The following is a 17,688-nucleotide window of genomic DNA, read 5'->3' as shown; positions in this document are numbered from 1 at the left end:
TCTGCTCGAGTGGCTCTGAACCACGTTGGAATAAAAGTCATCTCTAACATCACTAGCTTGAGTAATTATCTAAGGCTGTATTATTAATATTGTTATCCCAGAAAACAGAAAGTGTGAAAAATAATTATTGCAATATGTAATCTCTTTTTGATCCATTTTTATGCTATAAAACCTCATTAATGTAGTGGAATTATTGAGAAAAGGAATCATTATATAGGATCTAAAAAATCAATTCTTGATCCGTAGCTGGAATTGTGTATTGTATAACCTGTTGAAAACATGGCAGTTATGTTGTTTTTCTGCTCTCTTTAAGGCTGGGCTCATGTGGTTTGTGCACTCTACATCCCAGAGGTGGAATTTGCCAACGTCTCCACCATGGAGCCCATTGTTTTACAGTCTGTCCCTCATGAGCGCTACAATAAGGTGAGCTCACTACGTCATTTCAGCTCTGAATAGTTACCATTAAAGGCTTAGTGAGAAAGAGAGAAAGAGACAGACTGCTCTAGTCACTTTTGTGTCTGTTGGCAGTCTATAATTTCAGTGCTGAACTAAATAAAATAATAATAAAAAAAACAAATCTAAACTATATAATTTGAAGAATGTTTCTTATGCCTGGCATGGTTGATTTTCTCAGGCTTTGAGTTAGTGAAACACCTAATATCCAGCACTGGGTCAGGTGTCATGCCATTTTTCTTTAATTCTCACATTCTCACAAAGTAAACACAGTTCAGTGTATTAAACATAGATTTTTCATAGCTAAGATAGGGTTTGAGAGCTCATGGGGGGGGCAGGGGTAGGGGGGATTGAGCTCAGATGTCTTAGATTCCATTAAATTAAATTTTGTGATTTGGAAAAGTGTGATTTGGATTTTTTTTGTTGTTATTTGAATGTCAAAAACTATTGTTTAAAAATTACAAAACAGTATCGTGGCTTTACTTTTTAATGAAGCCAAAATTAAAAGAAATTATGCATCTGTCTTTTACAAATTTGCATTAATGTTAACTGTATAATTGTAATTAATAGACCCTGAAAACAAGTTATGTAGGGAAAGAATACCACAGTGTGTAATTTATTTAATTGTGTATAAAAGATATTCATTTTTAGAAATTGAGAATGGCTTTGTGTGTATGTGTGTGTGAGAGGTAAAATGATTATATTGTTATCTTAATGCCGGTATAGCTCATGTCACACAAAAGAAGTAATTTCTTTCTAACTACGCATTTGAATTTAAATAGTTGAAGTGGAAAAATACCCCTTTCTTTAACTGTATAAGCAAACCCTCGCGCTAATGCTCCAGTGTTTAATGTTGTTCTCTGAAGTAAGCCAAAAACAGAAAACCGTGATATTAGTTTGGACGATTATCATTCCGTGCGTTTATCATATTTCTCATCTCGATATGATAAATTCACGGTAGAACTAATTCCAGCCAAGGCAGTGTGATGAAACAAGCAGTCAGCAATATGTGACACTGCATGTGATGTGTTACAAGTGCAAGTTTAATCTCATGCTTGAAATATTCAATCTGTGATGAAACGCTTTCAGTTTTCTCGGTAATTGAGTCTTCACTGCGAGCCAATTTAAAACAGCGTAGTCATTATTCGCCTGATAATCGGTGTGCTACCAAGATGGGCTTTAGAGAGGCTTGTTAAATTGTCGATGCTGTCACAGTAAACACGCTATGCCTCTTGCAGCTGCACTGTATATACCGCATCAGCAGCTTTTCACAGCCATGAAATTACAGTGTGCATTAACAAATTTGAATCGGAGAACTCAGTATTTGTGATCTGACTGCAATGACTCAATACGGTGTGTATCGGGCAGAAGTTATGTGTTGATGGTGACTGAATGGATCTGGGCATCTTTGTGTAGGTCTGATGCACAGAGCTCTTTTATTAATACTATTTATTATTTGAAACATTGTCAAATAAGTGTTTCTCTCATGCAGTGAAAGAGTCCCAGTGAAAGTTATGGCCTTTCCTTCAAATTCAAAATTCATCTTTTTTTTTTTAAGTGAAAATAAAATTCTTGTGTATTAGTATTGCAATTTCATAATTCAAATTGTATCGTATTAAATTGGCTGCTTTAAATCAACCTTTAATGAATTGGATCATTGATCTTGTCTGGAATGATATTATTCTACACGATCTAGTGCATAAAATCATGCACAAACAGGTCAAGAGCTTCAGTTAATATTCGCATCATACATCAGAATGGGGCAATAATGTGATCTCAGTAACTTTGACCATGGTGTGGTTGTTGGTGCCAGACAGGCTGGTTTGAGTAATTTAGAAATTGATGATCTTCTGTAATGTTGGATTGTTCTGCTCTAGTAGTCTCTAGGTTTTACACAGAATTGCACAAAAAAAACAAAAACATCCATTGAGCGGCAGTTTGCCTTTTTGATGGCAGAGGTTAGAGTAGAATGGCCACACTGGTTGAGGCTGACAGGAAGGCTATGGAAACTCAAATAACCACTCTTTACAGCTGCGGTGAGCAGAAATGCATCTCGGAAAACACAACATGCTAAAGAACATGGGTTACAGCAGCAGGAGACAATATCGTGTTTCACTGCTGTCAGCCAAGAACAGGAATCTGACGCTACAGTGGGCACAGGCTCACCGCATCTGGACAGTTGAAAAATATGGCTCAGTCTTTTTCCGATCTTCAGCTGTCCTGTTTTGGTGATCTTGTGCCCAGTTTATCCTCAGATTCATGTTTTTGGCTAACAGGAGTAGAACTCAATGAAATTACATGAATGATCAGGTTTATAGGTGTTTTGCTCTCTGATGTGTCTTAGTGTTGACTGAGTGTTTGTTTTTTGTTTGTGCAGACGTGCTACATTTGTGAAGAGCAAGGTCGTGAGAGTAAAGCAGCCACTGGAGCCTGCATGGCCTGTAACAAACACGGCTGCCGCCAAGCTTTCCACGTCACATGGTGAGTCAAAGGACGTCTAGCATGGGTCTGTTACCTCTAGTTACACTGGCTGGCATGTTTCTCTGGTTTGATTTATAGCAAATTTCTGTAATGAAAAAGAAAAAAAAAATGGAAATTTGACCCCCTTTATTCATTCATTCGTTCCTTTATACAATGAAGCAGCAACACATATATCCATATGCTTCTGAGTGAAAATGTAACCGATAAAAGTTTTACTACTGGCATATGGAGTTCTGATGTAAGTTCAGTGAGTATGTTGAGCCTTACCGCTCAGTGGATTGAGGAAAACTTTGAGATGAGGAGAGCAATGCTGCATGCACAGGAATGCTTAGGCTCTCACACCGACACTGCCATAGAGCATGTTAGTTCAGTGGAACATAATGAAGATTATGTTCGAAGTAGGCTACATTTGGTAAATGATTTTGGGAAAAGAAAGATCTTGATGTTTCCTTGCAGTTTCCTTGTTTTCTGCAATTAAGTTTTTAAAATAAAAGCAGTTGTCCACTGTAAGTGTTTGCCTTTTGTCTTTGTAATAAGACTCACAAAAATGTATATCAAGGTTTAGTTTTATTGGCCAATATATCGGTTATCGGCTTCCAAACATAAAGAGTAATTGGTTATTGGTATCAGCCAGAATTTCCATATTGGTGCATCCCTACTTTGCACTGGAACTGCAAGGCTAATTATCAGAACTAATGCTGTGTTTGACTTAACTCAGAAGTGGGCACTTGGAACCCAGATTTTTTCATTTTCAGCCTCTGTGAGTCTGAGATAGTGGGGGGAAGAAAAAACATGTAGCTTCCATGTTTGTCGTCTTTAGCAACAATCTAGTAAGCGAATTGTCATGAGTGATGCATATTCATCCTCAAAACAGCGAACTATACGCAAACCCAAGCCCAAAATGGCAAATATTAAGCTTTTAAGTGTCTTAACGACAAATCATTGGTCAGAAAATTAAACAGATGCGCTCCTGAGAGCTCCTGTGCCAACATTTACTCGTTTACTTTTGCTGCAGTGAACTGTTTGGGGGGAAAAGCTAGAAACAGGGAAATTCACTTATAGAGTATCTTATAGAGTCTTCTTGTACACAAAGGTAAAATCATGATAATGATTAAAATGTTTGATGTAAAATTCAAACTAACACATTTCTGGGTGTACAAAAATTTTCCAAAAATATCTTCTGGGAGTTTTTTTTTTTCTTAAAAGATTAGTCATTATTTGGTTATCTGCCACACCTGATGCAGCCCATCAAGGGCCACAAGGCTTTAAACATTTAAAGAAATCAAAAGGAAAAGCTATCTAATACTAACTTCCTTTATCTGTTTGTTTAATTCTTGCTAATTTTCTGACCAATGACTTGTTGTTAAGACCATTAAAAGCTTCATGTTTTGCCATTTTGGGCTTGACCCATTTTTTTTTTTTGCCCAGGAGTGAAATGTTACAGATTTAACAAGCTCGTATGTCTGTATGTTGATTGATCTATTGACGCTGTGAGCAGCCATATTGATTTGACATCACATGCTGAACTCGGGGAAAACTATGAGTCAGAGGTCAGAAATTTCCGAGTTACTGGTTTTACTAGAACGCACTATAACTAACAAGTAAGGCCAGTTTGGAGCTACCAGTTTAGCATCACTGTCTATACTTCCTCATCTGAACAGAGAAACTGTGTTCTTGTAAAAACAAGTGAGTGTGAATAGGAGAAAATATATGATGTGTTTCCCTGGAGTTTTCTGTGTTTTCAGTTTTTGAACTTGGAATTTATTTTACTTGATGGACTCCTAAAATAACAGACCCATTTTTTTTCTCTGCAGCGCTCAGTTCGCTGGCCTGCTGTGTGAAGAGCAAGGATCGGATGCCGACAACGTCAAATACTGTGGCTACTGCAAGTACCATTACAGCAAACTGGTAAGTAGCACAGATATTCATTCTAACTTTAGGCATGTGCCAGTATTAAATTTGCATATAGTAATTACTAAAGCTTTTTATATTTTCCAAAGTATCATGTCTGAGAGGCAGTTCTGTCTGCCAAGTGAATGTCTTTCCTAGTAAACTGTTTTATGGGATACCTGTAATGCTAATTAAAATATGTCCAAAATGAGGGACTTTAGAAGGCGGCTGTCCTTATTCAGCTCAAGTTTACAGTATCTTGCACAGAAAGGCTGCTTCCGAATGAAAAGAGTAGCTACAATATGTTAAAAAGTCTACTATAACAATGTTTTGCATGTTAAATATTGCGATTTATTGTATAGGCAATTGTCAGTGCACTTGTAGAAAATGGGGCTCCTGAAGGGTTCTTTGGATAGTTGAAAGATTGAAGAAATCAGAGTATACGTTAAGCCTTTTTTCCTAAGAGTGTAGCTACTTTACACTGTTAAGGCCTCAGCATAGTGTGAAGACAATGTTCAGTAGACTTTCATGCACAATATGACATAATTGTGGAGCAAAGGAATGTCATGCAGAGGCTTCGCTTGCCATGTAGTGCACATGACAGCTGAGCGAACTTCGCGGAACTTCGCAGAACTTCGCAGGGGACAAGCTACTTGATCAAGCATGTGATTGGTCGTTACAAACAAGGCATGCCCAATCCCATTTATTCCACGATGGTTGGTTTGGAGGAGCAAAATTGTCGAGAATATATGAGCTTTTGAGCTTGTAATGGTGATTTTTTTTTCTTGGCGCAAACCTCACAGACATGGTCTCCACATTAACGTTGCTGAAGCCAGATATACTTTATTATTTGAAATTCTTGTCACAGCTAGTTTTAGTTATTTAGTGGTGTCTATATGATGTTTTTGTGTGGAGTTCTTGGGTTGGCTCTTTTGTTTTAACTGTTTATGAATGTACATGTGCTGATGTTGGTCTTACAATATCCAGATTTGCCAGTTTTAGCCTTAGCATTTATGATTTTTGACCCCTTGCTATGACGATACAGGTCTGTTTGGTTGGTTAAAAAAAAAATAAAAATACAAGAACTGCTATTTATTAAATGGCCCTCACAGTGGACTTTTGCCTTGATGTTTTCTTACTCTGTCATCATCTGAAAATAAACAGAAAATTCTGTTTATTATGCTTTCCTGATAGGATTTTCTTACCATCAGTATGTAGTATTCAATATGTAATATCCTGATGATGGTTTCAGCTGGATGTTTTTATGGTTCCTGCATTAAATCAGTACCAAAAAGGACTAATGGTACTTGTGTTTATGGGCATTGTAGGCCTGTTTACTTGCACATCCTGTTTGTTTCGGTGACTTTGAAGTGGAAGCAGTCACTACATTTCGATATTGTGTGTCGTGTCATTCCATCAAGTGTTTTTGTTTTTTTTTTTTTTTTTTTGGTAACACTCGTCATCGGTCTAGATCTGGGGCAGCTTTTGCATACGGGCTCGGTGGTAGCCTTTGGTTTGCTGCGCTCATTTGCCTTGAAGATGAAGTATTTGCACACAGCATGCCTGCTGTTGTCCTCATCAACCGACTCTGCTCTGTCCTGCTGCAGCTGCCGTCTTTAATGCCCTATCATTCAGAACAGCAGCATGGTGAGTGAGAGGAGGTGGGGCGGAGCTGTTGCGTTGTGTGTGTGTGTAAGTGTGTGTGGGCCTGGGTGTGTGTATATACGGTAGAGCTTGTGTGTGAACTTGCTGTTAAAGGAACGAGCAAGCAGGAGAGTGTGTCTTAGAATAAATCGATCCAGTAGGAAATGAATATTAGCAGCATTTCAACTTTTAAGAATCATTATGTGCCATAAAAGATATTTTTGACTAGTAGCCACATTTGATGTTTTGGCAGCATTTGAGTTCCTGAATCATTCAGAAGGCTGCATAAGGACACGTCTTCTATTTTGGACAAATTAGAAGGAGCATTGTACGTGTCCTTCTGCGAAATCTTCATCCCATATATCCCACTGAAAATTACCGTCATGTAGAAGTTTTAATATCGACACATGCCTGTTTATAATTCATCATCTCTGCGTCCATTCTGGGTTGTAAACATAACATCAGTGTTGTGCGATAATATTGCATTTCAAAGCGTTCACCTCATCATCTGGAGATCAGGATTTCGAATCACAGTGATGCCACAGCCATCCGTGGCTGGGAATCCAAGAGAACAAAATTGTACCCGTGCTCAGGGAAGGAGGGGTGGCACGCTCTCTCCCCTGTCAATCACAGCAACACTAGCCAATCATAGGCGTCTGCGAACTCATGCATGCGGAAGGGGGCGGATAGCACTTTCTTCCATGTGTATTACCCTGCCCCGGGGTAATATTATATTTTATATATGGATAACGACAATACAAAAATAATAATAATGCTATTCAATTTTTCACTTTCCATATGGTACCCGAAGGAAGGGGTAATCAGAAAAATAATGTTTCGATATTGTTTCTATAAACTACCCAATCATGCGGGTGGCATTGTTGTGTTACGCTACATTAAAAATCAATTTCCAGCTATATGCTGTGGTTGGAAGCATCGTATTGCACGAGCAGTTGCATTGCTTTGTTCATGACATGTATTTTTCCAGCGTATTAATCAAAATCTGTTGCATCAACAGACAACAAAAATATAAATAACTCCCAGATAAATAAATAAACCGACAAAGAAGGGAGTAACCGTAATTATACACCTCAGGCTTCCACAAGATATGATACTTTGATTCATAAGACAACATTCTGATATTTGTCAGTACCACTGAACAATATGATTTAGTAGCCTCCATTCACAAATTATGAAATTCTTACACCAGTTGTTTGTCTTTTTCCAATAATAATAAATTTATATTCAGTTTGTTGATTGTTGCATTAATTCATTTCAGTCCTTGCCTCTTAATTGGTGCATAGCTCCAAGTCGTCGGATCATTACATTCCTAAATATGCAGAAAGAAGTTTTTGAGGCTGATATTTAAGACACTTGCATAGACATGTTCTACAGGATACTGTGATAATCAATTTTTTTTTGAAACAGTTATCGCATGTAAATCCTTCACTAAATATCTGCACATTTAAACATTACGCAGCTACGACACAGTAGCAGTTGTTGTGTTTGGAGCATAAGAATGATCCTTTTAACAAATACACTTTTTCTAAAAAGTGGAGCCTCATGCTGCCGCTGCAGTGCTCTGTGGCATTTCATCTCGTCCGACATCGAAAAAGAGAAGCAGGAAGAAGATACCTCTGAAAGGTGGTTACGTTTCGGACTGGTGTTAAGCACTGTGGCAGTGTCAATATTGTGACGCTTTCTACCTTCCTCTCTGATATCGTCAGTACTCCAAATGTGTTTTCGTAAAACAGATTTAGACCAATGCAGCCAGCAGCCAGTGATGTCACAGCGTCTGGTTTAAACCATGTTTATATTCCTACCTGGTTGAATCGATTTACTTATAGTAAAGTAAATAAAAAAAATTTTTTTTTTTTTTTTTTTTTTTTTTTTTAAATTAGTTGTTGGTGCATCACAGCGCATCATGAGTGCATATCAGTGAGTGCGTGTTAGAATTCAGTGCGCTTAGTTCATTTCCTTACCAGTTGTCTTTTTTTTTTTTTTTTTCCCCCCCACAGTTGTTTTCCTTGTGCGTTGTATCTGTTCTAACTCCTGAAAATCATATATCATGATGCGGTATGTAGGAGATAATATCAAATATCAGATATCAGGAAAAAAATAATAATTTTTGGGGTCCTCTTTGCCACCTTGTCTGTTATTTTCTGATGAATATCATCTCATTTCTGTCACGGCTGCTTGTACGTGTTTAAGGAATAGAGTCTTTGCATGAATGAATTATAGGCAAATAGTAAATTTGTTGTTGATATATTTATCATTGAATACAATAACTATCAGTAGGCTTTGGTTATAGTTAAGTCTTGGAGGGTGTCCTTTCACTTTGTTCTTCTTGCTTTTTAATTCAAACATGTCCACACCATAGTGTATAAATATTTTTTTTTGTAATTAAAATTCTAAGTTGAATTATAAAATGAACTTCTTGTTTAGCGGGTGACAGTAAAGCATAAACACAGGCGTAGTTTAGACTGTTACTTGTGCTTGTCGTCATGGTTACCTGCCAGCCCCATTTACATTACAGACACACAGTATATGAAATAACACACACCAGCCAACCAATCAGAAACGAGCGTTTTTCCTGGACATAGTGTAATTTTTCTCTCCCGTCCTACCTGATTGCATGTGATAGATTTTACTGCACATGCTTGGTTCGTTTACATCTACATATATTTATTCATATCTATATCTAGCCAAAAGCGTTAGATGACACATTTAATTAAACTTATAATTTATATATAAGCTTATTTTTTGCTTCTATTTGAATAGGGAATGTATAAATTAAAGATTGGAATAGCATTGGAAAGGTAAAATCTGTTCTGACGGCCCTAGTTAACGTGTACACACTGAGCCTTTTTAACACTCATCAGGAATAACTCTTAATTTCTTGAACTCCCTTTTCAATTACAGGTGCTGAAAGCTGAGCTGTGGCATAATCAAACCCCATGACACACACACACACACACACACACACACACACAAGAATGACCCAGTGTCTATCCCTCGCTACCCCTGTAACCCCTTAATCTCATTGACAATCAGCAGCAACTCTCTGAACCATTGTCTCCTCCATCAGTGCCCCTCTTCCTGCTCTCTCTCTCCTAATCCCTCGCTTCGAGAGACAGCTAGAGTTTCAGGGAAGGATGAGTGGCAGCACTGTGCTTTTCCTTCCTGCCTCGCCTGGGTGTGTGTGTGTGTGTGTGTGTGTGTGTGTGTGTGTGTGTGTGTGTATGAGTGAGTGATAGGTGGGGGTAACATACTCCAGCCCCAGTGCTGCAGTGGGATTTGAAGCCACAACCCCCTGCTGCTTCGCAGATTTGTCCCTCGTGTGTGTGTGTGTGTGTGTGTGTGTGTGTGTGTGTGTGTGTGTGTGCGCGCGCACGTCTTCCATCCCAACAAAGGCCTCTCTCACACTGCAGGTCTTCTGAGAGGTGCTGGAGGAGGGGAAAAGGCCTTCTAATAAGCACGGATGGAGAAGTAGCACCTCGTGTTTGGCTTTTTAGTGCAGTCAAAACAGTTCAGGCAAATAGCAGAATGCATTTTATTTATTTATTTATTTATTTATTTAGCTTGATCTTTGTGTTAAAAGATTGTGCTGTAATTGGTGAGCTCTAGCACGTCTGGAGATGTAATAACTTCCTAAGGAAATATTTTCTTTCAGAGGAGAATAACATTTGGGAAGCAGTTTTGCTGTAATTAGGATTATCCAACACCAAAAATTAAATGCCAGAAGCTATTTACTGGGATTAAAAATGAATAAAATATAATAAAAATGAAATAAAATAGGACTAGGCATGGGATCCTAGTAAATTTCTACATTAGGATATTTATAACATTAGGACAATCATTTTATTACAGTTTGATCACATTATTTACAGTAGACTCACCATAGCAGCTTATTGTCTGAATTTCAGTTTTTAAAAAAGAAATAACTTTTTTTTTTTATAATATTGATTTGTTAATGATACTGACCATGGCAACAAAAAACAGATTATCCCGAGTCCTTATTTAAATGGAAAAAAAAAAAAAGTTAAGTATTTAAATGAAAAGTGAAGACTTAACAGTTTTGTTTAATTTTATTTTCATCATGTTTCAGAGAGAATTTAAAAAAGTGTCGGTTGAATATTTGTACTTGTGCTTGAGCTTGGTCAGGAAATCAGAATTATTGTGTGATAGTGCAGGATTTTTAATGTCCTTTTTGAAAATGCGGTTTATACTTCAGTTTTGTCGCTTCGTTTAAGGGCACTAGATTTCAGGCTTTCTGGTGCATGAATGAATAAATGGTGCTCTCATACAGCACACTTTACCAGGACAGAACTACTCACTGTTATCTGATTAATATTAATGTTAATGTCGCATTAACATTTGGGACAATTGCAGGAAATTGTCTGGATAAGTTTTAGCCCCCTCACCCCTTCAAGCACCAACTCATTCATATAGAGCATTGTGAGCAAGGATGTGCTTAGATACTGCTGTCAACCTTCAAGTTAATTTTATTTCTAATGTTTCCTTTTGAAACAAGGGTGAACTCAAATTTGCTGCTTATAAGATGTCTTTTTTTAAAATTTTTTTAAATGAATTAATTTATTTATTTTGGTTACGAACACAGGGAGGTTCATATCCTGCTCCAGTGAATTATTTGGCCATCAGTGTACAAGTTTTGTTTTGTTTTTTTTAAATCAACTAACGTCATTCAAATTCTAAATGAGGAATTTTGTGTCGGATTGGCTGACTTTGGGGCATATTTATTTATTTTGGCAGGTGACAAGTCATTTTTTTAAAAACACAATGATTGCGATAATATAAACAGTGATTAAAAAAGTTATGATCTAAACATTTTGGCAAATATTCCCTACAGTATCAGTGAACAGGAGCTGCATTATATATAATCACCTCAAGGCTGTAATATGCAAATGAGCGCTATAACAGAGTTTCCTGTGGCTGTTTTTAATAATAGTCCCATTGGTTCAATTTTTGAAAAAAAAGCTATTTGTTTTGGCAAATTTGATGCATTGATCACCATTACACATTACAGGTTTACCAGGTAATGTATGGAGATCAATATATATATATAATATTTATCTCATTTACAGTATAATTGTAATATGATATTTTTGTCCGTATAGTGTAGCCCTACTATGAACAGTCTTTTAGTGTTTGCTTTTTTAATGTCAAAGACAGAAGAACACACACTCAACAATCTTTGGTTTCTTTTTTAGTTTTATTTTTTTTCCCCCTCGTACACACTACTTGTATCATTGAAGTTGACTTGTTTTTTAATATGAAACAAGTCTTCGAATTTGTACCAACATTTTGTTTGAAGTTTGATCATTTTTCATCTAAAATTCTGCTTGATTTTTTTTTAAACCCATTTTAGTAGTTAAGGAAACAGCATGACTCAGTAAAGCTTTGAGGACGTATAGAGACTAACCTGAGCTTCATCATTACCCACTTGTCTGTATGTGAGAGTGCCATTTTTTTTAGTAACAGCTGATCAAGGCGATAAACACACATTTATGTAGCACAGCAGCCTGGCATAGTGCGGCTTTTCAGGTTTTTCACATTATGCAGAATGTCAGAAATAAAGGATTTTAAGCAAATAAGTTGTTAACTTTGTTAAACAATAACTTGCTGTTGGAGTGGCCATCTTTTTGATAAAGAACTTTTTAAAATCAACTTTGGCAAATATTTCTAGGTACTTTTGACATTTTTTTAATTCTCCAAACACCATATTATTAGTGCTTATCATGACATTGTCTTTTCGGCTATTTTTTTAACTTCAGTAACAGGTTTTTTGTTTCTTTGTTGCTACACAAGAGAACAAAGTTAACTGGACAGATTTTTATATAGTAACTCGAAGTTCCTCTTTCACCTTTTAGAGAAGGAGCAAAGGCCGTGGTAGTAGGGCACAAAGCTTAAGCGATTCTTCCTCTCACTCTTTGGATAAACACCATGACAAGGAAAAGAAGGTAAGGCAGCCTCCACGCTTTCCCTTCCATCAGCCATGCGTCACTGATATGCCCTTTCCGCGCACATTCAGCCTATGAGCTAAACCCTGCTGCTTAAAGTCTAGCAATTAACTACGAACACGCATTGTCCTGATTAAATCCATGTAAATGAAATGTACCTCGGTCACTCTGTGCCGAGAATGTCGCCCTTGGGTTTTCATCTGGCTCCACGTTTAAAGCACACAATTCGAGCGATTAGCAATTTGGCACTGCGAGCGATGGTCATTACAGAGAATTCTCTATTCACAGAAAATAATCAGACATGCCTGTTAGTTCTGGGGAATTCATGTCATCAGTGTTTACAGGTAATTGTTTATTAGTTCCAGCAAATTTCGATGAACACAGTCGTACAGTATAGAAAGTGCAGAATTATCATCTCCAGTTTATTTCCATGTAATGACATTAAATGTCCATGTTTTATGTAACATTAACATTTACTAACACTGTTCTCTATATAGGCATGTGCTGGCGATATCTCCTGATTTTCAGCATGTACAGACATTATTATTATTATTACAAAAAATATCATCAGTCCTCCTGGATTTTATTCAGGCTGCTTAGGTTGGTTGTGCTGTCCCATGCAGAAGGCAGTATAAAAACAGCCAAGGGTTCGCAAATTTTTATAATTTATTATTTTTTTTTGCAGACGACGACCCTTTTATCTGTTTAAAAAAAAAATTCTCCAAGCCCCTCAGTATATCTTTGATATTTATTTTATGAACAAAATCCATCTACTCAGTATGTTCACAATAATATTTTGCTTTGCATTTGAGCCATACATCTTTTATTCCTAAACTTTCCAATCACAGAACACATTTCTGTTAAAATTGTGATTAGATTTAAGTTAATGTTAATTACAGGACTACTTGTTTTGAAATTCTTGATGTTTCAAGTGACCAATCAAATAGTCTAATGCCTGTAAGACCTACCACACGCACACACGCGCGGACCCCTGGCTCTGCTTCATTTACCCCTGGTTTTCCCCAGACCCCACTTTAAGAACCGTGGTTCTAAAGTACTTTATTTTGGACAAATCATAGAAGAGTGTCCTCCTCTGAGAAGGCAATCCCATAATTCCCTTCACTGAACCATGAAAGACAGCTGAGCAGCTATTTATTAAAAAATGTACTGTTGAAAGTATGACATTTCAATCAGCACATGCCTATAGATAGACACACACACGCACACACACCAAACAGCAGTATACATATTTGATATAGATTTAAATGTGTTACTTAGGAAACTAAGTGCACATTTATCTATTATACTCATAGTGTGAAATGTGTGGAAGAGCATATCATGTTTATCCAAACGTCATTCAGGTCCTTCACATGCGCATCCTCTGATCCATTTTTTTGATCCTTGACTCCATTTTTTTTGCTCCATTGCCAGCGTTAGTGCAGTTAATGCCGACCTGTACACTTTCATTCCGCATTTATCCGATCATCCCATTTATACATTTATTTATACTTTCATTTGTTTTGAATATTTATAAATTGTGGCCTAGATTTTTTTTTTTTTTTTTTTTTTTTTTTTTTTTTTTTTTTTTTTTTTTCCCCTCCCCCCCTCCCTCAAGGAAGATGATCCATATTTATACCCTTGTGGAATATGTGCGTGTGAAATGTATTTTTTAGTATCTATACAGTCCCAAATATGTCGTGACTTTAACATTTGGAATGAATTCTTACAGTCTGGCCTGAGGTTTAGTTTAGCCTAGATAATGACACTAATATTTGTTGTTTACTTGCAAACATCAAATTATGCTTTAAGTGTCATTATATCATACATTTATGGAACTCATTTTATGCCGAACACCAAGTTACGGCATTTTAGAGAACTGGCAGTTTAAAGGGAGTTTACTAGAGTCATCTTCTGTGAACACTGGACATCTCATGTTATTCCAATACGGCTCTTGTTTGTATCTTTAGCATTTTTTATTTATTTTTTTTAAACTGCGTTTATTCTCGTTTGACCCTTTTCTTCACGAGGCTTTCGGGAGCAGCATTTTTTTTTCAACTTCCTCTTCATGGAGAGCTCTGGTCTCTGCCCCTGCTATTGTTACCATGCCTGATTTGCATTAGTAAAGGGGACCCTCCATCCCCCCACCCCCTTCTCTGAGGTCAAAGGTCGTGGGGCTCAGATGTATACCTAGCTAATTCCAAACCCCAGGGCAAAACAACAATAGCAGCTAAAAGCTTCTCAATTTGCAGGCAGTTCAGATGTGCTAGGAGAGTGGCATCTGGGAATAAATCCCCTCACACACACACACACACACACACACACACACACACACACACACACACACGCTCCCCCTGCGTATTTACAATTCTGATCATTCTAGCCTGTTTAGTTTTGGTGTCATGTTTTCTGGACATTTTGAGGAGCCCTTAAATCTGTTGTTTGTGGCTGGATATAGAGAGGTGTGTGTATGTGTGTGTGTGTTGAGATGTAAAAAGATTTTTTGAATTTTTAACTGCTACAGGTGTTGATCAGTGATACTAGGCATGTACTAAGCATTTCCTGATAATAATCATTAATTTGATATTCATCATCGTAGGCCATGCGTAGGTGATAAAGCCCAAAAATCACCATTATATATTTACAATATTAGTCAGTAATGCTATATCAGGCCAATTAGTTTAAGTCAGTAGCTTACTTCAACAGGAATTAAGTTGATTTAGTGAGTTAGAAAGAAACAATTGTCATATCTTGTGATGAATAAATCCCCTACCCGATCTTTAAATGCTGTAAAACAGCTAGCCAGATTGTTTAGCTAGCTTTTAAGACTTTTACTAACACTCAGTGGTATCAGCCAGTGGGTAACATGGGGAATTAGCTATCCAAGTTAAAAAAAACACTCCTGCATACCTTTTTTCTTGGTGAAATAACTGGTAGTGCGTCTAGCCAGTTGCATCCAACATGTGGGGAAAAGTCCCATGACTAAGGATCACGTAAATATTGAGCAAACATTTTAGCTGCTTGCTAGCTGCCTGCTATTTATGCTATTTAATGTTTTTGTTTCCATTTTACAACATATATGTTTAGCATTTGGAAATCTAAAATATGCTCTTCTTTTCTTTTCTCTGACACATGAATGCCGAAGATATCTGATGCAAAAAATTTTGTATAAATTTTAATAAATGTAGGGTGTTTAGGATTTTTTTGTAACTGACAATTTACGTTCTCTTTTTGCCTTGAGTATTCTTTTCTTTTCCTCAGGATTTCATGTTCATTAATCACTGTGCATTTTGGCTACTTCATTAGTAAAAATCTACTAGAAGCCACTTCCACAAATGGTGAATCACCACAGTTATGAATGTTGAAAGATTTCCATTAGCTACATTAGCCTCGTAGTTTGAGAACCAGATTTCACCGAACGTCTCTTTACCGATTCAGTGTGTTTGGTGTAAGGGGGGAATTATTAGGGGGCCAAGCACCAAAGGTGATTGTATGATTTCTTCTGCTTCTGCTTCTACATGGCACAGTGATAGAGGACAGTCTCCGCTACCTTCACAGCAGTTTTGGTGTATGCCACCTTTGGTGTAGCGCCACCAATAAGGCAAATTTGGACATACAGTTCCAATAATAACTCCTCAAAGGAATATCGTGGGAATGCGATTCCTCTGATTCTTTGGGTCAAGCTGGGTTCAAAGGTCACCATACTGTTAATTTGTTAATAACGTTAATAATGAAATAACTCTAATGCTCATATTCACAAGTTGCTCATAAGCTCACAAATTCCTGGTTACACAAGTGCATGTTTTGGCTGGATAGTGTACAGTTATAGAAGCGAAATTATTTACAATTGCACTATTCAGTATCACCCAGATGAGGATGGGTTCCCTTTGGAGTCTGGTTCCTCTCATGATTTCTTCCTCATATCGTCTCGGGGAGTTTTTCCTTGCCAGCGTCTCCTCTGGCTTGCTTGTTAGGGAGAAATGTAAAATTTATGTATTTCTGTAAAGCTGCTTTGTGACCATGTCCATACAAATAAAATTGAATTGAACTGAATTAATTTCTACCTTATTGGATTTTATGTTATTATCCCTCTTCTTCTCCTACAAAGTTTGTTCAATCATCATCAAATTTGAGTCACAATATTGTGAGACTATCCCAAAAAAAAAGTTGTTCCTTTGATATTTGATATATGGGATGATTCGTCCATAACGTGCAAACGAATTTGACAGTGAAGCCGCCAAACAGGAAGTGAAGGCATATTTGAGCAATGGTGTGACATATTCTGACCAAACTTTGTAGATAACTGAAAAAACCTCAAAACGAGGACCTCAAGACCTGAAAATTGGACAATGCAAAATAAAATGAGCTATCATTTTTTACAAATTAAAAGCTTATCTATTAATAAATTATGTGAGATTTAGAAATGTCACATATTCAAAATATTTTAAAATACTCGAAACTGAGGGAATTTTGCAAATATTATTTATATGCCTAAATATCATACTAAATATATTAACATTACAACATTAAGTATTATTATAAATAGATTAACGCTACAACATTACAACATATAGCATATATTGTTTGTCCCAGGTTAATAGAATTTTTTTTTTTTTTTTTTTATATCAAATGGTCCATATTTACATTAATGTAATGTTTGTGGATTACGCTACATTTCATATTCTTTATATTTTAAAAAGCAATTCCAGGGTGCATTTAAAGCAGCAATTTTAAGGGCATGAAATGACATTTGAAATTCCCTAAAGCAGAAAATGTAATAGGCTCGGAGGAACTAGAGGCTCAGAGGAATTTTCAGCCAATCAGGACAGGCCACTCGTTACCATGCAGGAGAGCAGCATAAACTGTTAGCATGCTATCACTTCCCCCTGAATAGTTCAGAGAACTGTTGGACAAAGGAAAAAAAAAAGAAAGACAGGATGGCCGGGTACACATGGCGAATGTGTAAATACGGTTTCGGCGTATTTCAGGATGGCTGCATATTTTCACAGCTCTTCGTTTAAGATCAGAAAGCGAGGAGGTTGGAGGTGTTTGCTTGGAGCAGAAGGTGTAAATTTGTTCTCGCTCCTCCTCCCGGGGCGAAAATGGAGCTATACTGTGCGCACCACCGAGCCGGGGTGTAAATTGAGCTGCCGCAGTCCGTGTTTAGGCTGAAATAGGGTGAAGCCTAGCACATCCTGAAGGAATAAAATAATTTATCTTGCTCATCATTAAATCTCTCCAT

At 37.0% G+C, this 17,688-nt stretch overlaps 1 protein-coding gene across 4 annotated transcripts in view; it reads left to right on the top strand.

The window, feature by feature from the left end:
• mllt10 (MLLT10 histone lysine methyltransferase DOT1L cofactor) overlaps positions 1–17,688 on the top strand; it is a 69,940-nt gene that overhangs the window by 14,579 nt on the left and 37,673 nt on the right. For 3 of the 4 annotated variants that reach the window (XM_026937945.3, XM_053227815.1, XM_053227817.1), the window contains exons 4-7: positions 314–423; positions 2,831–2,934; positions 4,749–4,842; positions 12,360–12,449. In XM_026937945.3, the coding sequence (XP_026793746.3) occupies positions 314–423; positions 2,831–2,934; positions 4,749–4,842; positions 12,360–12,449 (398 nt within the window). The remainder of the gene's footprint in view (positions 1–313; positions 424–2,830; positions 2,935–4,748; positions 4,843–12,359; positions 12,450–17,688) is intronic. The other variant, XM_053227816.1, reaches the window with a different exon arrangement.

This window comes from Pangasianodon hypophthalmus, chromosome 22 (assembly GCF_027358585.1).
Source record: "Pangasianodon hypophthalmus isolate fPanHyp1 chromosome 22, fPanHyp1.pri, whole genome shotgun sequence".
NCBI classification, from domain to species: domain Eukaryota; kingdom Metazoa; phylum Chordata; class Actinopteri; order Siluriformes; family Pangasiidae; genus Pangasianodon; species Pangasianodon hypophthalmus.
This window is presented reverse-complemented; position numbering and strand designations above follow the sequence as displayed.